At 31.2% G+C, this 18625-nt stretch overlaps 1 protein-coding gene across 1 annotated transcript; it reads right to left on the bottom strand.

The window, feature by feature from the left end:
* Positions 1-13265: 13265 nt before the first annotated feature.
* On the bottom strand, positions 13266-15904 carry LOC132066292 (putative late blight resistance protein homolog R1B-17). Its single transcript, XM_059459630.1, has 3 exons — positions 13639-15904; positions 13418-13557; positions 13266-13328 (listed from the first exon to the last, which is right to left on the bottom strand). Exons 1-3 carry the CDS (start codon positions 15902-15904, stop codon positions 13266-13268), a joined length of 2469 nt encoding a protein of 822 aa, XP_059315613.1.
* Positions 15905-18625: the final 2721 nt, after the last annotated feature.

Genomic DNA, 18625 nt, shown 5'->3' with positions numbered 1-18625 from the left:
ACTATGCTGTGCAAACAGCTAACAAGCAGCAGCAATCAACAGTCAAGGTAAATTTTTCGACAAGATTCGTCTTCAGCTACATTCCATTTGAGATGTTTATACTATTATCTTCAACAGGTAACAAATCCACCTGTCCAAGCAACATCTAATAAAAATGAATCAGAACGGCGCATCATTAGGTGTAGAAGATTATAAGGTCACAACTAACTATGCTGTGCCAATCTTTGTGGTAATTAAGTGGATCTACACTTTCAGTCTCGATGATATGTGGATTAAAATACATTATGTATCTTTTTTATGTAGGATGAAGAGATAGAGATGGCAGATGTAGGAGAGACATTAATTGTAAACATACATAGTAGTGATAAAAAATTGCACTTGCAGTACTGCACTACATTGACTGATATTCATGCTTACTACAACAAGAAAGGTGACAAACTATTTCCACCCTCTCTACAACCTGGTACTGAAATAAAGGGCATTAACTACGTGCTTGGGAAAACCATTTTCTCATTATTGAGTGTTGGACTAGATGTGCCGCAAGAAAGAAAGTTAAATATTGCAATAAAATCCATCTACTCATTGACAGTGGTCTAGCGACTTAATATTTTACAAACCAAGTCCACTTAAAGAGTTCACTTAATTTAATAGTTTACAGAAGGCCACATGTGATTGTTATTTTAACTAATCTGCTTTTCTTGTAAGCTAAGGTGAATAAATGCATATAAATTTTACGTATTTAGTAAGGATCTGAGTACAATTGGAGCGATGCTTCTTAAGCCAATGAAGACTTGTTTAAGTTGATTGGAAATTTACACAAATTACTCTTTGGGATTCGATGTTATAATTAATGAGTTCACCTCTTTTATGCCTTAATAATAGTTTTCTTCAATCTCTCCAAGGCAACAGAGTCAAAAGTTAAGGATACTCTCAAATTCTAATATCCTTGGGTAAGATAAACAATTGCTGGTGATCGATGATGTGAAGTTCGTTTATTTACAAAATAGGTTCTCAGTTATTGAAATGTATAATTCTTAGTAGTATGTTGTATCATGTACAAAAATGGGATTAGGCTTTGGAACAAAAAGCTGAACATGAGATGTGGCTGTACTTTTCACTTGTGTACTCTATGCTAGGCCTTGAATAGGGGTCTGCTTTGATTGATCTTCTCCTTGAGGATGCTTTTTTTAAAAATAACTATCTCCTCTTTTTCCTTTTTTGAGTTACTTTTACTTGTTCAAGTTTTCTAAGTCTACCTCTTTCTATACCCCAAGAATGACCAAGTGAGAGAAAATGTGTATTACTTCCTCAATTTTTGATTGACGGGGGTCTTCACTTTTATCATTTCGTTTTGCATTTCAGAGTTCTAACAGGTCCTTCCATGTGCTCATTTCTCATTTTGCAAGTAGGATTATAGGGGGCTGTGGACAATCAATAAGTCAATGTAGCTTTGTAAATTGGTTTCAGCCAAAATAACTTAACAGAAGTTCTTAGACCAATTACGTTGTCTTAATCTGTTTATTCATATGACGCAGTTGATCATATTGCCTTGCAGGTAAGGAGTCTTGCAGATAGTGTTCTTGAAGAATGTTGCAGCTCGCCTATATCTCCTATGGCATGATATTCTACTACTTGGTGATGTTCCCCCAAATCTTCTACTTTGTGCAGATAGAATGAGACATCTCAGCCCAATTAATACTTTTGAGCTGTCTTGACTTTTGATAGATTTATATCTATAATGTATAATACAATAATGCAATTTTGTTCATGTTGCCCGGGCACTAGTCCCCAAACATAAGCGACATGTCCAAAATATTCTCTCCTCTATATATCTAGCAGCCTAAAGCAGCTTGAGGTCGTCATGATTGCTTGCTGTCCAGAGGGTAATTTGGTCATTTCATGTAATTTATTAGCAACATTTGTTTGTACTCCTGTCTTTATTACGGTTTATTGTTGATCACAGAGGACGAAAAGCCAGGCCTGCCCTATCTTTTGCACTGTGGGCCAGGAGGATATTTCTGTAAATGCACTAAAACAAAGAAATATTATTGGCTAGGCTTTTCATTTTGATTAAACATAGTTGCACAGGCTTTTCATTTTCCTGACTTTTTGTTATATTTTCATTTTCCTGACTTTTTGTTATATTTTCAGTTCGTTTTTTTTTTTTTTTTCCTCCAGAAAATTACCTCAATGAAATTTCTATATATAGTTCAAACGCTATCCCACCCGTTAGCAAACTTAATTTACTTATCTAAATGGTAGCGTGTGTTTACAATTGTAAATTTTAATTTGATTTTTGTTTATTTATAACTTAACACAATCTTATAAATATTACACAATATAAAACATTGGTAAAGTCATGTTTCCTAAATATAATATAAACTCAACTTCTTAATCAAACTTAATCAATAACATTGATGCGACAAATATGTTATGTTATTTCTAGATAGGAGTTTTGTAAAGAATAAAATTAGAATATGGAAATTCAAAAACTCGCAACAACAACAACAACGTACTCAGTCTAATCCACAAGTGGAGAAATTAAAAACTTTTGGCTCTACTAGATGCAACAAGGTTTGGATAATCATTTGTGAGAGCGAATACAACAGAGTTCAGGCCAGTATTCATATTTTGAAGTGATGATTATTACTTAATTTAAGGTGCTTTCCATTGAAGGCTGAAAAAAAAAATGAATTTTATGATCTTAAAGAGGTCACAATATTTGTATGACTGTTAAAGCTTGTCATCATGGATGGAACAAAAACAATTAAATAAAATTATTTCATAATTGAAGAGGGACATTCTTTGTTTAGACGAAATAAAAAGAAAAGTAGGAGTCGTGCTATATAGAAGCCACTTGAGAAGTAGAATAGGTTGTCATCCATGCTTGCCGATCAAGAGCTATTTTTCATTCATTTACATTTATGTGAACCTATGTAGTCTGACACAAAAAATTTTAAATTTTTCATACTAAATATGTCACAACATGTGTGACTATCAATCTTTTAAAACTTGTGGTGTTAAACATGTCTTAACATTTGTATAACTATAAAAACCTATCATTAAAGGTAAAATAAAATTTTAATTAAATTATTTACGAAATTTTCTATCTTAAGCAATATAAAAGAAAAATCCAATCACATAAAATAAAATTGAAGGAATTCACTGTAACATAAATTGTTGGGCCCGTGCTAGCATCTAGCATATTTTAATGAGTTCAATACATTTAGATTCTTATCAATAAACTCATTATACTTCCAATATCATGGTTTACAATTTCAATATTTGAATTTTTTTTTAGTGATTTTTACACATATTGTTATACTATGTTTCAAAAGTTTTGAATTTTATTGATTCGTCACTTTTATTCTCCATCCACCTCTGAACACAAGGGACCATTATTGTCATTTTCTGGCTTGTGGAGGCAAAGGGTAGCCTTCACTTGTTGTTTGCTCGACTTTAATTTCTTCTATCGTCATTCTTTGGTTTTCTTTCCTTCAAGTGTGCAACTGAGAGACAATTGAGGTTAAGACTTAATTATGACATAGTCTTCGACCAAATGGATTGACAAAGTCTCAGACTCACTACTTTATGTGCTTATTTTTGGGTTAAAAAAAGGATTTGGTGACGTACATCTCGCTCAAACACACATCTTCGACTTTTTCTATTTTCACAATATACGGATGTATGCGTGTCGAGATGGATTCAGAATTTAAAGCTTATGGGTTCTGAACTTATAATTAAATTCATAACTTCTCTTAGTCACCGAGTTCAACTACTAAATATTTGTATATATATATAATAAATTTTCTAGTACAAATATTGGTTTCTAGATAATTAATTACATACAGCTCCGTCACTGCATGTGTGGATATATATATATATATGTACACATCTATTATTTACAACCCAGTTGACTCACCCTCGTTATTATATTACTACTTGCTATAGAAGAATCTTGTAATTAATTGATAAGCTATTATGGAAACGCGTAAGGTTTCTCGTCATGGACCCTTGAAAAAAGAATTTATTAGAAGGTAAAAATTACGCATAGCCGCCTCATGTATCAAATGAAACTTCAAGGAATTGATCATGGAGTCCAACAACCTTTCTCCTATAAGTATATATATCATGATGAAGCAAAGGGAGTTGATAGATTAATATTGAGCCAGAAAGATATATAAGATCAATTAAAGATTAAGATGGTTAGTAGTGTTAATTAATTATTTTTCTCCTTTTACTATCTTGTGATTACTTTGTTTTTAGGTCTTATAATTTATTTTTGAGAACTATCTAAGCTAATATGCTTCTTAATCTATAATGTCTTTCAACAGAGTATGTGGATAGGCGCAAGAGATCTTATTATTGCATTTGTCATGGAATTCTCTTGATGACTCCGGGTATATATCTCCCTCTTTCTCCCTCTCGCGCACACACAACAACATATAATTAAGTATTTATTTGTATCCATTGTTTACCCAAAATCATATTATTAAATAATTTAATCAGGTAAATATATATTTTTTTGGTTTTAATTTATGTAAACTTATTTAAATGTGTACGGATTTTAAGAAAGAAAAAGAGACATTTTATGTTTGTGATTTTGAATGTAACATAATATCTGTTTGACTATACAAGTTTATCATTAATTAGGGTTAAGTGCGAAATTTAAGTTAATTTTTTCCAAATTTAGAAAAGGCTTAATTTCATAAATAGGCTAAGAATGGCAATAGGAGTCACATACATGAACTGAAAATTAGGGAGTATTAGTTAGCCTAAGTATATAAAAGTCTATGTGCAAATACATATGATGCATATATTTAGTTCGATGTAAATATTAGGTGCAGATAAACTTTTACCACGAGGTAGATTTTTTGTTTTAACCACGAAAGTAGATACTTACCGTCAACCAATATTTATTGCAAATCATATTAACTTACCATGATTATGTGGTTAAATATAATTATAAGAATGTATATTAATTAATCATGGTTAAGTGATAGAAATAAAAATACAAACACATGACATGCATACAGATGAAATTTTACCTATATAACGAGCCTCATTTTTAACTATTTTTGTTCATGGAGTATAGAAGTGGCCGAGCTTGTTGAAACTTTTTGGTTCGACATTTCTGCAACGATAGACAGAAAGCAACTTACTGAAAAGACAAGTTTTACAGCATATTTAGTGTTCAAGTTAACAGAAGACTCAAAAGGACTTGAAAAAGCCACTGCAACAGTAAGATTATTGACACGAGATAAATGGTCATGAAGGTTACCCTGTTTTGTCTCTCAAAGGGTTCAAATAACGAGAATGGATGGAAATAAAGCTTGGTGAATATTACAACAACTTAGGAAATGATGGTGAAGTTGAAATGAGCTTGATGAATACCAAAGATGTGTTTACTGTTAAGACTGGACTCATTGTTAAGGGCATTGACATTCGTCCAAATTAATTTGTGTGTCGTGTGATAGATAGCTTATATAGTACTCCATCCGGATAAAAAAAAAAGAGTTCGCTTAGCCTTTTTTTCTTGAATCAAAAAAAGAGTCCACTTAGCAAATAAAAAAAGAATTAATCTTGTTTTTTCATATTTGGCCCTATTAAGTGTTATATGATCAAATCTCAATGCCAATTTAATTAGGGATAGTTTAGTCAAATTACCTATTTTTGTCTAAGAGTTAGCATTTTCTTAAGCGGTGTGCAAATAGCTAAGTAAACTCTTTTTTTGATCCCGAGGGAGTACTATTTTTCTGCTTCTTTGATTTGTATTTCTCAAGGTTCTCACCATGTAAAGAGTGAGTGTATAAGTGCGTGTCTTATGGTCAATTTTTTGTACCTATTCCAAAATCAAATTAAGAGATCTTTTATAGGCTAATTAATTCTCTGTCCCAGCTAAAAAGAAAGTAAAAATGGTGTTCTGTTTTGGCTCAATAAAAGAAAATTAAATTTTATTAATTGAAGGGCGGCTGCACGATATGTGTATATATATATATATATATATATATATATATATATATATATATATATATATATATATATATATATATATATATATATATATATATATATATATATATATATATATATATATATATATATATATATATATATATATATATATATATATATATATATATATATATATATATATATATATATATATATATATATATATATATATATATATATATATATATATATATATATATATATATATATATATATATATATATATATATATATATATATATATATATATATATATATATATATATATATATATATATATATATATATATATATATATATATATATATATATATATATATATATATATATATATATATATATATATATATATATATATATATATATATATATATATATATATATATATATATATATATATATATATATATATATATATATATATATATATATATATATATATATATATATATATATATATATATATATATATATATATATATATATATATATATATATATATATATATATATATATATATATATATATATATATATATATATATATATATATATATATATATATATATATATATATATATATATATATATATATATATATATATATATATATATATATATATATATATATATATATATATATATATATATATGTCTTATATATATATATATATATATATATATATATATATATATATATATATATATATATATATATATATATATATATATATATATATATATATATATATATATATATATATATATATATATATATATATATATATATATATATATATATATATATATATATATATATATATATATATATATATATATATATATATATATATATATATATATATATATATATATATATATATATATATATATATATATATATATATATATATATATATATATATATATATATATATATATATATATATATATATATATATATATATATATATATTATATATATATATATATATATATATATATATATATATATATATATATATATATATATATATATATATATATATATATATATATATATATATGGTATATATATATATATATATATATATATATATATATATATATATATATATATATATATATATATATATATATATATATATATATATATATATATATATATATATATCTTATATATATATATATATATATATATATATATATATATATATATATATATATATATATATATATATATATATATATATATATATATATATATATATATATATATATATATATATATATATATATATATATATATATATATATATATATATATATAATATATATATATATATATATATATATATATATATATATATATATATATATATATATATATATATATATATATATATATATATATATATATATATATATATATATATATATATATATATATATATATATATATATACACACTCCCAATATATTTGTCTCGATTTAACAAATTTTGATCTCACTTTAGGAAATTGTGAGGAAATAATTTATTTTTTTTAAGTTTAAGAATAAATTGAGTAAAATACCCCTCAACCTTTTCTTATTAGTATTTTTTTTTTCGGAAAAGGGTCAAAATATTCCTGAACTTTCAAATATTGTTTACTCGTACCCTACTTATACTTTTCGTTCAATTATACTACTACTGTTATACTATGGCTCTGATTTGCCCCTAATTTAAACGGCCATCCATGTGTCAGATAGGAGTATACAAAGAAAACCGACAAACCGCAGCAAATCGACAATCCGAATCAAACCAAGAAAAAAACCCGACTAGTGGTTTGGTTTGACTTGGTTTGGTATTGAGAAAAAAACCCAATCATAATTGGTTTGATTTGGTAAAAAAAAAAAAAAAAAAAGTCAAACTGCGAGAATCAACCCAACCCGACATTACATTTATACAATTTTTAAATATATGTTATACATAAAAATATTTATTTGTAATGTAATTTGCAAATATTTCTTAAGTTTTTTCCTAATTTTTGTCTCTTAACATATTATTTCAAGCTCGGTCCAATAAGTTTTTATAGCCAATAGATGTTACTAACTCAAATAAAGTTCAAACCAAAATCAAATCAATATAATGTTAACAAAAGAAATTCAATTCTAACACTAGGAAGGATAATAATGTTCAATATCTATTCTTTAGTTTTGCGTTGGTTTAGACAATTAAAATACATAACTTAATTTTTTTCCCTGTGTCATGTGATTAATATTTATTAGAGTACTTATTTTAGCATGACTTTGTAGTTCTAGATTATGGATCATTTTCACCGTGCCTTATTAATTGGCAATATTTATATTATATGTGATTTTCATTATGTTTTTATTGAATATTTTATTACAATGTAATCATTCATCTCACATTTTGTGTTATTTTTCTTAAGATTCACCTTAATTATATAGTTGTATCTTACTAGGACTAAAGAAATATTTAAAGTAAAAGCTATAGGTTTGTATGAAGAGTTTTCCAGAAAAAAAAAAACCGAGAAACCCAACTTTTATTGGCTTGGTTGGGTTTATAGACTAAAAAATCCGATACAATTGGTTTGGTTTGATATTTAAAAAATTTGAACCAGCCCGATCTATTTACACCCCTAGTACTATCCTCAGAACGAAATAACTCATCCTCAATTTAATTCAACCCGATTTAGTTAAATATGCTCAAATCCGACCCGGTTCCCTTCATTGACCCGCCCAAATATTTCACCCAACCAAATCTCCCCCCCCCACCCCAACACATCCAACCCCACCCCCGCTCTCTCTCTCTTCTCTCCCACTTCACTTCATCGATTGATTCTACGTAACATAGCGTAAAAATGCCTTCAAACTTCAACAAATATTTTCTTTCAAGTCCTAAATATCCAAATCGAATAATTATTAACAAAGAAGAAAATATTATCAAAAGAAAACAAAAAAGAACTTACGACGCATATGAACCGTCGGATCATATATGATTGAGACGAATCTGGCGGCGGTAAACGGAGAATCAACGTCGGCACATACATAGAAAATTGCCATGGCAGTACATGCAATCTTTATAAGTAGAATTTATTAGCAAATACATAAATTACAATACAGATATTCGCTAAACAATCTATGTACTTTTATTTAATTTTTCTGTTCTTCAGCCGCGTTAGCATGGGCAGTTCCGTTATCTCGTATCGATCAGAATGAGTTTTACTAAGAGCTCGTTTGGTAGGAGGTCTTAGTTGGTATTAGATGTGATATTATTTTATACCATGTTTGGTTGATATTTTTGGGCACGTACAACTAATACATGGATTATTTAACACACCAAAGGGTGTATTATCTTATCCCACCACCACCATGGGATAACTTATCTATGGATAGCTTATCCAAAGATAAAGAATTAAAATGACAAAATTAGCCTTGTTTTGTTCCAAGAAACTATAAAAGCCAAGCATCCAAGGGTATTATTGGAACAAATTATTTCTTAAATTTTAAAAATAAATAAATATTCAAATGGTATTTTTTGTGTCCAATTTTAGTGCAATGAACCAAACACCCAACAAAAATAATCCTTGTATTACTAATCCATGCATTACTAATCCCTACATTACTACTCCCTGCGTTATTAATTCATGTATAACTTGTCTTTGAACCAAACGACCCCTAAATTCCATATTGGACTGAATGACTTTTTGATTTTGGGGTGGGGGGTGGGGGGGTGGGTGTGTTTACTAAATCGGGTAAAATTAAATTAGGGCTTATTTCATTCTGAGGTTGCCACGTGGATGGTCATTTAAATTAGGGGCATATCAGAGTCATAGTATGACAGTAGTGACACAATTGGACAAAAAGTATAACGGAGGGCAGTGGCGCTGAGTCAAGAATTTAGTGATGGGTGCGCAAATTTTCTTTCTCACTTGTGCTAAGGGTATGCAACATTAGATATATGCTCATAACAACCAACATTTAACCTATGCAACCAGTGGCGGATCCAGGATTTTCATCCAGAGTGTTCAGAAACCGCTGAGCTAGTCTTTTCCATGTTGTTGAGGGTGTTCAAAACATATATATCTACATAAATTCCGAAAATTTACCCTATATATACAGTAGAATTTTTTGCCGAGGGTGTTCGGTTGAACACCCTGGCCTACCTTTAAATCCGCCCTTGTATGCAACCGCGTAATTTTCCGGCGAAGGGTATGGACTAGACCACACTTCGCGTAAGGTGGTTCTGCCCATGAAGAAGGATACGAGTAAAAAATATTTGAAAGTTCAGGACAATTTTTTACCCTTTTTCCGTGTTTTTTCTTTCCCCTCAATCTAAAATCCGGTCTACTTCATTAATAGAATAATTCACTTTCTCAATCTTCAATTCGATGCGTTATCATTTGAGAGGCTTGAAGAGGACACAATGTCAACATGCAGGATGTAAATCCATAGAGCAGTCCAACCAGTATTCCAAATTTTGACACAATTAGAACCTTGATATATCTCCTTTCCAATCAACATCTAAACAAATAGGATATAAAAGAAAATATATGATGGGGGAGCTTACATTAGAAAGGATATGGTCGACCCTAGCTACCTACAGGCATGCTCATTGCCCAAAAAGTTTGTTGGTTAATTTAAGTACCTAAGCAAAAAGTCCTTTTTTATGCGCTTAAAACATGCAATATATAGATTAAAACAAGTTTACAGAGTCATTACAAGGAGGGGTTGCTCGAGCTGTCACAGCAGTTGAGCAATCCTTATTGAAAGCAGGTAAACTAAACAAGGGGGGACATTAAAAGTAAAAGTCCATGGAAGTGGTCATCAGTAGGAGCTAGGCACAGTCCAGTTGAGCAATCCTTATTGAAAGCAGGTAAACTAAACAAGGGGAAACATTAAAAGTAAAAGTCCTTGGAAGCCGGTCATCAGTAGGAGCTAGGCACAGTCCGGTTGAGCAATCCTTATTGAAAGCAGGTAAACTAAACAAGGGGGAACATTAAAAGTAAAAGTCCTTGGAAGCTGGTCATTAGGAGGAGCTAGGCACAGTCCATGCTTCGCCGAGGAATCTGCAACCATATTGACCTCACGGTAAACATGGTGTAGCAGCTGAAGCTTCAGCTCCGCATCAAGTGCCTGCAGTCAAAAATAAAATGTGAGTAAAGGTGTGTTCCTTTTGTAACATTGTACAGAATACCTGAGAATCTGTCTCAAATTGGAGGGAAATGGGAATATAGGTCCCAGTCTTTAGTCATTTGAAATCCATAAAACATGCAAGAAGTTCTGCTTCTAAAGGTGTAGAACAAACTAGAGAGGTGACAACAAAATCAGCCAACAAAAGAGGAGCAAACCAAAAATCTTTTCTGGGGCCAAACTTATACTCCCTCCGTTTCAATTTATGTGAACCCATTTGATTTATTACGGAGTTTAAGAAAAGTAAAAACTTTTTAAACTTGTGGTGTAAAATGAGTCACATATATTTTGTGGTTATAAATCATCGGTGAAAAAGTAATTGTTCCAAATATAGAAGAGTAAATCTTTTGGCGTTACTGATCAATGTTTAAAATAGGTTACATAAATTGAAGCATGAGGTGATTTAATATCCTAGTTGGCATGCCATGTAGGAGGGGGCTCCACCTAAACATTTTGAAGTATATTACCCACAAAAGAAATATACGAAATAGGATAAAAACCCTAAACTGTCAGTAAATAGGCTGAAACATGAGAATTTGGAACTGCATGACAAGTTGGAAAATCAATAGCATAAAGTAACTTAATTTTAAGAAACTGGCACCAAATAGTTGATACCCCCATTTTCGGCTATAAAACATGTAGTATTTCATAATCGGAAAAATCTTCTTTTAAAATAGCTTTAAATTTTCAAATTCCTTATCCCTTTAGAAGATTTTAGTCAGTTACTTTCCCCATCATTTGTCTCCCAGCAGTCAATTTCTTCAAATAAACAAGATTGAAAAAGAAATCCAAATGGTCCTTTATGAAGTTTTGATGCGATTTGTATATCTTAGAATAGAAGATTCCGTTAGTAAATACCCCGAGGACTAAACGTTCAGGTTTCAATGCCTGTACAAGACTTAAGAGTATTAAAAGCTCATGAATTCTTGAACATAGAACATTTAAACTAGCCTAGAATAAAAATGCAAAAGGCTTAAAAAGTAACTCAAATCTACTTACAGGTGAGTAATGGCGATTAAAGACGACAGTTTGTTAGTCCATGTTTGGGTTCTGAATGGTGACCTTGAAATTTGCGTCTCCGTAATCTTCATGTCGAATTTCCTCAATTTCTCTTGCTGATTGAGAAACAGCGGCCCCACACATAAACACCTCAATCTTTTGCAGGGAATAACAACTGTCACCAAAGCCAGAAGGAATCTCAATGAGCTGCTTGCATTTTTGCAACACTACTTGCTCTAGGCATGGAAAAGCATCTCTGATATATTCCAACGCGTAATGTTCAGATTTATTTCTTTCAAGAACTTGAGTTTTGGAAACTCCTCATCACTGACATTCCACTCTTCTCCTTCAAAAGCTTCCAAAAGCAGTTTCAAAACCTCAAGGTTTTGTAATGCTGCAATCGCTGAAATTTCAACCCATGGAAGCCGAAACTTTGATAAGGTCAATTTCTTAAGGTTTGAGGGGAAGTTAAACTCACAAGGCTGAAGCACCCCGCCTTGGTAAATCACATTGAGTGATTCAAGCTGATTCAAGAAATCCAAAACTGGAAATCGATTGCAAGAGCCTCCCGATTTCTCAGAATGACCCCAAGATTCCAAGAATGTGCATCTTAGTTTTTGAAGGGGAAACTTCTCATTTTGTTCCCCGTCTCATAAGAAAGAGATGGGGTGGATAGGCCGTATACATTCCAATTGGGGCAAGTCGGAATCTGAGAAGGTACAATTATCTACATGTGCATGCCTCAGCCTCGTGATACTGAAGAATGTATCTGGTAAAGCTATCTCACCTTCTGTTCCTTTCACTAGGAAAGTTTCTAAGTTCCAGAGCTTGGCAATCGAAGAGGGAATGACAGTCACTTCACCTTTCAGTGACAAAAACCTCAGATGCACGAGCCTTTCTATTTCAGGAGGAAAGGTATTGCCAATGTTGATGCACCCCAAGTCCAATACTCTAACAAGCCGACCAATGATCCTAAATAGATGACGTTCTGGGAGATGACTTGGCCAGGAGTGGTGCCAATCGGGTTCAGAAGAATATATCACTGTGCGGGGAAGGTCAAAAAGTGTACCCTGAGAGAAACGCGAGAACCGCCATGCCACTGGCAAGAACTTTTCGCGTCTAGATGTATCCCGACAGAAATGATATAGACAATTATGAACGCGACATGATTTCAGCTTGCTGTTTGAACTTCTTTTGGCTTCCATTACGAGGCTCCTCCCCATAAGATCGTTCAGGTAATCTTCTGCTACCTCCTCTGGTTTCTTCACCTCATCTTTCTTTACAAATCCTTCACTAACCCATAACCATTTTAGTTTTGAAACTGGAATTTCTGTACTCTTCGGGAATGCTGCAAAATATAGAAAGCATTGTCTTAGATTAGCTGGCATATTTTTGTAGCTCAATCTTATTATATGACGGTATTCTTCACCATAAATTTCTGAACTGATCTGTGTAGTCATGAAGGCCTGTGTAGTAATGGTTAGCCAATCTTTGTCATCCTCTGTATTGACAAGAAACCCAGCTACCAGAACAATGGCCAGAGGTAGCCCTTCACATTTTACCGCAATTTCCATCCCAACTTCAGCAGGACAGTTCTCATTAGGAATTGGGGGTTTGCGAGATTCTCCTTGATTACAGAAGCGAAGGTGATTATACTTCACTTGTAAGAGCTCCCAACTTTCTTCCGGAGTCAACAAGCGAACCGAAAGAGGTTCATCAAAATATAGACCCTCACATTTTTGGCCAATGGTAACTAGAATTCTGCTTCCATTTTGATTATCTGGAAAACACAGCTGCAACTCATCAAGTATTTGAGAATTCCACATTTCATCTAAAACAATAAGGTATCTTCTCCCAAATAACCGTTGGCGTACAAGGTCAGGAGAATCTTTCTCTAGATCCTTTGACTTGTAAATGTCATCGTTCAGATCAACGATAGATATTAAAATATCTTGCACCAACTCACTCGCCGTATGTCTAGGAGAAACAGAACACCATGCCTGAATATCAAAGTGATCTGAAGTTCTTCTGTCATTGTAAATTCTTTTGGCGAGTGTTGTCTTCCCAATCCCTGGCATACCAATGATAGGAATGATTTCACGCTTGCGCTCTCCATGAATTAGCCGTTCCCTTAATATTTCTATCTGATCCTCCAAGCCCACAACTGCTTCATCAATGATTGGCGTGCTAGGTTTTGATGTTTGACAATCACTTCTGACATCCTTCTCTTCTTTGCAGATGTACTCAAATTCAACAATTTCCTTGAAGAACTTGATCTTTTGAACGACATCGCCTAACTGATCCTCCCATGAGGGAGAAGGATCAACCAGGAACGTGTCAACAAGATACTCAAATTTGGCAAATAAACCAGTCAAATATTTGCAAGCATGTAGCATTTCCTTACATAACTTGCCTTGTTGGTCAACATTAGCTTCAAGAAAAGGTTTGTAAATTTTAATCTCAGCCAGTACAACTTCAATCTGATGTGTTACCGGAGAAATCAAATCAATCCTATGATCCAACAATCTCTGCAAATTCTGTGACACCAAATCTATACATCCAATACTATCAATCGGGGAAAAGGGCAATGCTGGCTTTTGTATCTCTAAGATCTTTGATGCCAGAGGCTTCATCTTTTGCACCAAATGAGATATAGCAAGATCAAATTCGTTGCCCAAATCTTCATTCATTTCTCGGTTGTCTAATGAGTAAATGAACGACCAAAACTCATTGACTACAAGATCAAAGATTACCAAGCTTTCATTGTGGATATTGTGGCATAAGATATATAACAGCAGTGACCTGAGCAAAATTTGGAGATTTTGAACACGATCTTTGTAGACCAGTAGATAGGAACTGGAATTGAGCTTAGTCATCGGTGCTTCTAGCATGAACTTAACAAAGTCCGATGCAAAGACATCCAATTTTCTAGTAAACATTATCCGTGAGGGTAAAAGTTTCAGGCCTCCAACATAAAAACAAGTGACATCCGATTTAGCAGGTTTAGTGCTCTGTAGTAGATCTACAGGCATGAAACCAATGCAATCATCCGATTTGTGTGCCAAACAAAGTAAAGAAGAAGTACAGCTCGCTGCTTTTTTGGCCACAGCTGTGACATGATTCCAGAAATGGCTGAAGTCGCCGAACCGATGATCAGAGTTCTCTAGTATGAAGGAAACAAAACCTTTAAGAAAAATTAAATTTCCTTTGAGAACTTCAACTTCTTCCTTGAAAGGAGCAACAAAATCTGCCTTGTTGTTCAGCAAGAACACCAGATTGTCAACGAGGGATTCGATGTATCCAACCAGGACTTTATCGAGCAATGGAGTAGTAGAAAATGCTGGGAGGAGCTTCGGAAATAGTCTTAGAACTAAAACAATGTCTGGCTTGAGTAGCCAAATCTCTTCAAGTATGTCACAAATAGCATCATCCAGTTTAGAACTTCCAATATCACAAAGCAAGTCAAGGTCCTGTTTTGCCTTTGTGATCAACATGTTGATACGATTCAAAAGTGCATTCAGATCATTGTCCTCATCCACGCGCAACCATGAAAGGCAACGGTCAACAAGTGGTAATAAATAAGTTAGTTCCATCTTGAGCTGCCCTGTATGAACAGTCCCCGCCCCGCATTTCTCAATTTGATTTTCAATAAAATAGATAAGATCGCAAATATAAGGATAAATATTCAACTCCATGGCTTTGCAGAGTAGAAATGAAGTAAGCAAATTGATGAAAGTAGAAGACTGAAGGAGTGAAGCACCAAATGGTGCAGAGGATAGGGCTCCTTAGGTTTTGATTTGAGTTTTGAGTATGACAAAAAATTTAGTTGGTTTTGAGGTTGAGTCGTGGGTGTGAAAAAATTTGATAGGAAAATTCGAATATAATCAGGCTTTAATATAAATATTCGACACCGAATGTGAAACCAAAAAAGAAGACTGAAGCGTAACTACCCCAACAACAGACAGTGAAATCATTGCTCCCCTTTTTTTGCAATTTTAGTCCCTAAATTATGAAATTATTTCAGTTTTGATCCTCATGTTATTCATCTAAGCATATATAAACTATCAATTAATGTAAATGGAAATTAACAGAATCACTAAGAAAGAGAGACAATTGAAATCAAACAATGTATTTCATGTTTAAAAAATCATTAAATATGTACACGTATTAAATTTTTAGTCGTTCTAAAATTTAGAACCAATAAAATTGAAATTCTGACTCTAGAGTATAATGGCTTTAAAGAATTCTCCCCCGACACATCATACTAACACTGTTAACATTTTCTTATGGATCTACAGAGTGAACTAAAATAATTCACATAAAAATTGCATCCAGTAATGCACTTGTATTTACTTTCTTTGGAACTTAATGTAGGTAATTATTTTTCTCAGATTGGCGTAAGCATAGCATTTTGCAAATTGTCTGGTAACTGGCTTTTTTGTGTTAGTCTCGTTTCATCAAGCACATCATGTATAAATATTCTTGTTTATCGAAAATAGGCTTAATTTTGTCATTTTGTTATACCAGTTTTTACTCATCTTCAATAGTATACCCTCCGTCTCAAAATATTTATCGTCCTTATTAAAAATACTTATCTCAAAATATTTATCGTTTTATTTAATCAAGACAAAATTAAATACCTCTTTCTATTTTACACTTATATTAACTAGCAACATTTAAGAGGTCCTTACCATTGATGTAATAGATATTTATTGAGCCAGAGATTAAATAAATATATTAAAAGGTAAAATAATTAAAATGATATCCTTATAAATGCTTTCTTTAGAAGTGTGTAAGGAAAAATGTGACAAATATTTTGAGATGGAGTATTAGGTAGAACATGAAATTGTGCATAATTGTGACATTATTGAAGAAAATAAGTCCATTTTGGCTGGAAAAGTCACTGTGATTTGGATTGTATTGGAGAAAGTCCCGTTCTTTTTGTAACCCAAAAAAATAATTTTGAAACCAAACTAACCCATTAAAAAAAAAAAAAGTTTGGCGAAACCAGCTTCACGCAAGTTGACATGCGTGAAAGAGGTATTTATTTTCTTTCGTGTTATCAAAAATCACGTTTTTTCATACTTTGAAAAATTAGTTATGTTTCAAAACCCCAAAATATCAATATGTTTATATAGAACTTAATATATTTTTACGTACAATAACGCTACCATTACATGTGTATACCTAAACGTTTAGATCGTCGTTTTATGGGTTGTAGAAAGTGCCCAAGTAAGTTTTGTTTGCTTGGAAACTTTGTTATTTGAAAATCGAACTCAAAATTAAGTTTTTTTTTGATTTTTTACCGAAGATTACTACGTTTAAAACACCGAATATAAATATTTTATATAGAACTTCATATTTTTTTAGCTTAAAATAATATACTCATTACATCAAAGTATTGACATATATGTTTGGATCGTCGTTTTGGGTTGTAATTGGTAAGTTTGAAAACTTGCGTATTTTAAGGAATAATGAGAAGATTAGTCACGTTTCAAAACATGGAATATAAATATTTTATATAGAATTTAATATTTTTTAGTAGATAATATATAATTACATCAAGATACATATGCCTCTTCATTCACGTAAATAAAAATAAGGATTAACATATGTGGAAAACTAGTTGTAAATTGTTGAAACTTTAAATGGTCATAACTTTGTTGTTGGGTTGGATGTCCAATTTAAGCGATTTTTTTTATTCGGGGATGTATTTTTTCGAGATACGTGGACAAATTCTTGTAGACAAATAAGGGCTAAGAATAAGCTTCCAAAAAACATATGATTATCCCATTCAATTTGAATTTTGCCCTAAATTTGTGCAAAAATTTCATTCTTCTCTAGTAAAAATCTAATGATAAAAATCTATTTCGAGATGCTAATCCCGTGGTTTTCTTCGTTTTGAATGTCAATTATCGAGGTTCGAAATTCAATTTCGGGACTAAACGAGGTAGATAGCATTAATGAACAAGATAAAAAATGTCTACTTTGCAACATAAACTCAATTTGGTTAAAAGATGGTGCCTAACCTTCTTTTACTCACTTTTTTATGCCAACAACATGGATCAAACCTAGATAACTTTGGGAGCTAATGAGATATATTATGTTGGTCGAACCTTGACCCGATTGGATGCAATTATTTTTTAATATAATATTTTTTTTATTTCAAAAAACGCTTAAATCAAAATCTTATAAAATATGACATTTAAATGACTAAAAAACAAAGTTTTGAAAACAAAACTTATTTGGATCTATAATCCCTAAAAACGATCCAAATTTTCCGTGATACTTGATGTAATGATGTATTTTGTCGCAAAAAATATATATAACTTTATATAAAATATTGATATTTTTAGGGTTTTGAAACATGTTAATTCCGAACATTAAAAAAAAAATGTAATTTTTGATATTTTTAA

Source organism: Lycium ferocissimum, chromosome 8 (assembly GCF_029784015.1).
Source record: "Lycium ferocissimum isolate CSIRO_LF1 chromosome 8, AGI_CSIRO_Lferr_CH_V1, whole genome shotgun sequence".
Taxonomy (NCBI): Eukaryota; Viridiplantae; Streptophyta; class Magnoliopsida; order Solanales; family Solanaceae; genus Lycium; species Lycium ferocissimum.
This window is presented reverse-complemented; position numbering and strand designations above follow the sequence as displayed.